Here is a 1,425-nt window from a genome sequence, read left to right as displayed (position 1 = left end):
GGGCGGGTGGCTGGGCAGCTCCAGCAGTGGCCGGGGCGCCGGCTTGGGTCCGGGGGCGGCCGGGCCCTGGAAGTGGAAGCGTGGAGGCGCCGACTCGCTCTTCTCGGGGAAGGGAGCGGCCCCCCGGGGCCCCCCAAAGGGCAAGGGCGCCGATGCCCTCTGGCCGGTGAACCTGGGCGGCGAGTGGACCCTCTGCTCTTCGAACTGCTGAGGCTGCATCCCTCTGGGTCCCGGCACGAATCCAGGAGCTTGACCCCTGGGGCCTTCAAACTGCCCAGGGTGCGGCCCCCTCGGGCCCACAAAGTGGCCGGTGGGGGGGCCTCTCTGACCTCCGAACTGAGAGGGAGGAGGGCCACCTCGGGGTCCTTTAAACTGCGACAGCAGAGGCCTCCTCTGGCCCCCGAACTGGAAAGGCGCGGCGCCCCTGTTCCCCAGGAACGGGGCCTGCTCGGGCGCCTCGCACTGGCCGGGGGGGCCCGAGGCCTCAGCGTACGGGGCCTCAGGGAACTCTCTCTTCTCCCCGTGGGGGTCCTTGCGGTCTTCAAACGGAGGCGGCCCTGCTCCCCGGGGCCCGCCCAGGTGGGAAGGGGATGGGCCCCTCCCGTCCCCATAGGGAGGTGGCCCGTGTGGCCCTGAGAACAAGGAAGGGATGGGCCCCTTTTGGGGCCCGAATCTGGCTGGTGGAGGTCCCCCTCTCGGCCCGTCGTTATTAGAATTGTCTTCCGAGAACGGAGGGACTGGCCCCCGTGGGCCTGTGAAATTGGGGCCGTGAAGGCCCGACATCCCAAAAGCGCGCGGTGCAGCCTCCCGCTGGCCTTGGAACTGGGGTGGAGGCCCCCCTTTCTGTGCTGCGGTGGGGAACGTGCCGGCCCCCTCACCTGGCCTGGGCTGTGGCTCTCTGTCTCCTTCGGTTTCAGCTGCCAGGGAGTCACTTTTCTCGGGAAACTGAGCATTCCTCTGATCCTCGTACTGGCAAGGGCCCAGAGGTTTTTCCTGAGAGTACCCTGGACACGAGAAAGGATCCCTTCCTCCGGGAGGGTGGAAGGTCTGGCCCTCGTGCTGCGAAGGGAAGAGGGGCTGGAAGGAGGCGCCCGGCGGCGTGGGCAGCAGCACCTTCCGGGCAGGCCTGGCCGTGCCGTCCCCGCCCTCAGGCCCCGGGCTTTCCGTGGGCTCGCGCAGGGGGCCGTCCTGCTTGGCCGGCAGTGGGGCCTCTTCGCCCGGAGCCCACGGTGGAGGGGCTGACTCTGGCTCCTCCTGGGCCGGGAGTAGCCCCGGGCCGGCAGCGGCCCCTCCGGGCGCTTCTCTGGCCGGCGGGGGCCTTGGGGCGGCCTCGCTCTCGTTGCTCTCCGCGGCCAACCGCCGGGCCTGCCGGGGGTCCCGGCTCAGCCGCGCCTCGGCGCTCGGGCCCGGCGCCTGGCTGCCAGC

The 1,425-nt window shown here is 71.2% G+C and overlaps 1 protein-coding gene across 1 annotated transcript in view; it reads right to left on the bottom strand.

Annotated features, from left to right (window-relative positions):
• DIDO1 (death inducer-obliterator 1) overlaps window positions 1–1,425 on the bottom strand; it is a 31,321-nt gene that overhangs the window by 599 nt on the left and 29,297 nt on the right. The window contains 1 exon segment of the mRNA XM_007462278.1: window positions 1–1,417. This exon segment is cut by the window's left edge and continues 13 nt beyond it. Coding sequence (XP_007462340.1) covers window positions 1–1,417 — 1,417 coding nt within the window.

This window comes from Lipotes vexillifer, unplaced genomic scaffold (genome assembly GCF_000442215.2).
Source record: "Lipotes vexillifer unplaced genomic scaffold, Lipotes_vexillifer_v1.1 scaffold1798, whole genome shotgun sequence".
NCBI classification, from domain to species: domain Eukaryota; kingdom Metazoa; phylum Chordata; class Mammalia; order Artiodactyla; family Lipotidae; genus Lipotes; species Lipotes vexillifer.
Note: the sequence above shows the minus strand (reverse complement) of the source record. Positions and strands in the feature narration are given on the sequence as shown.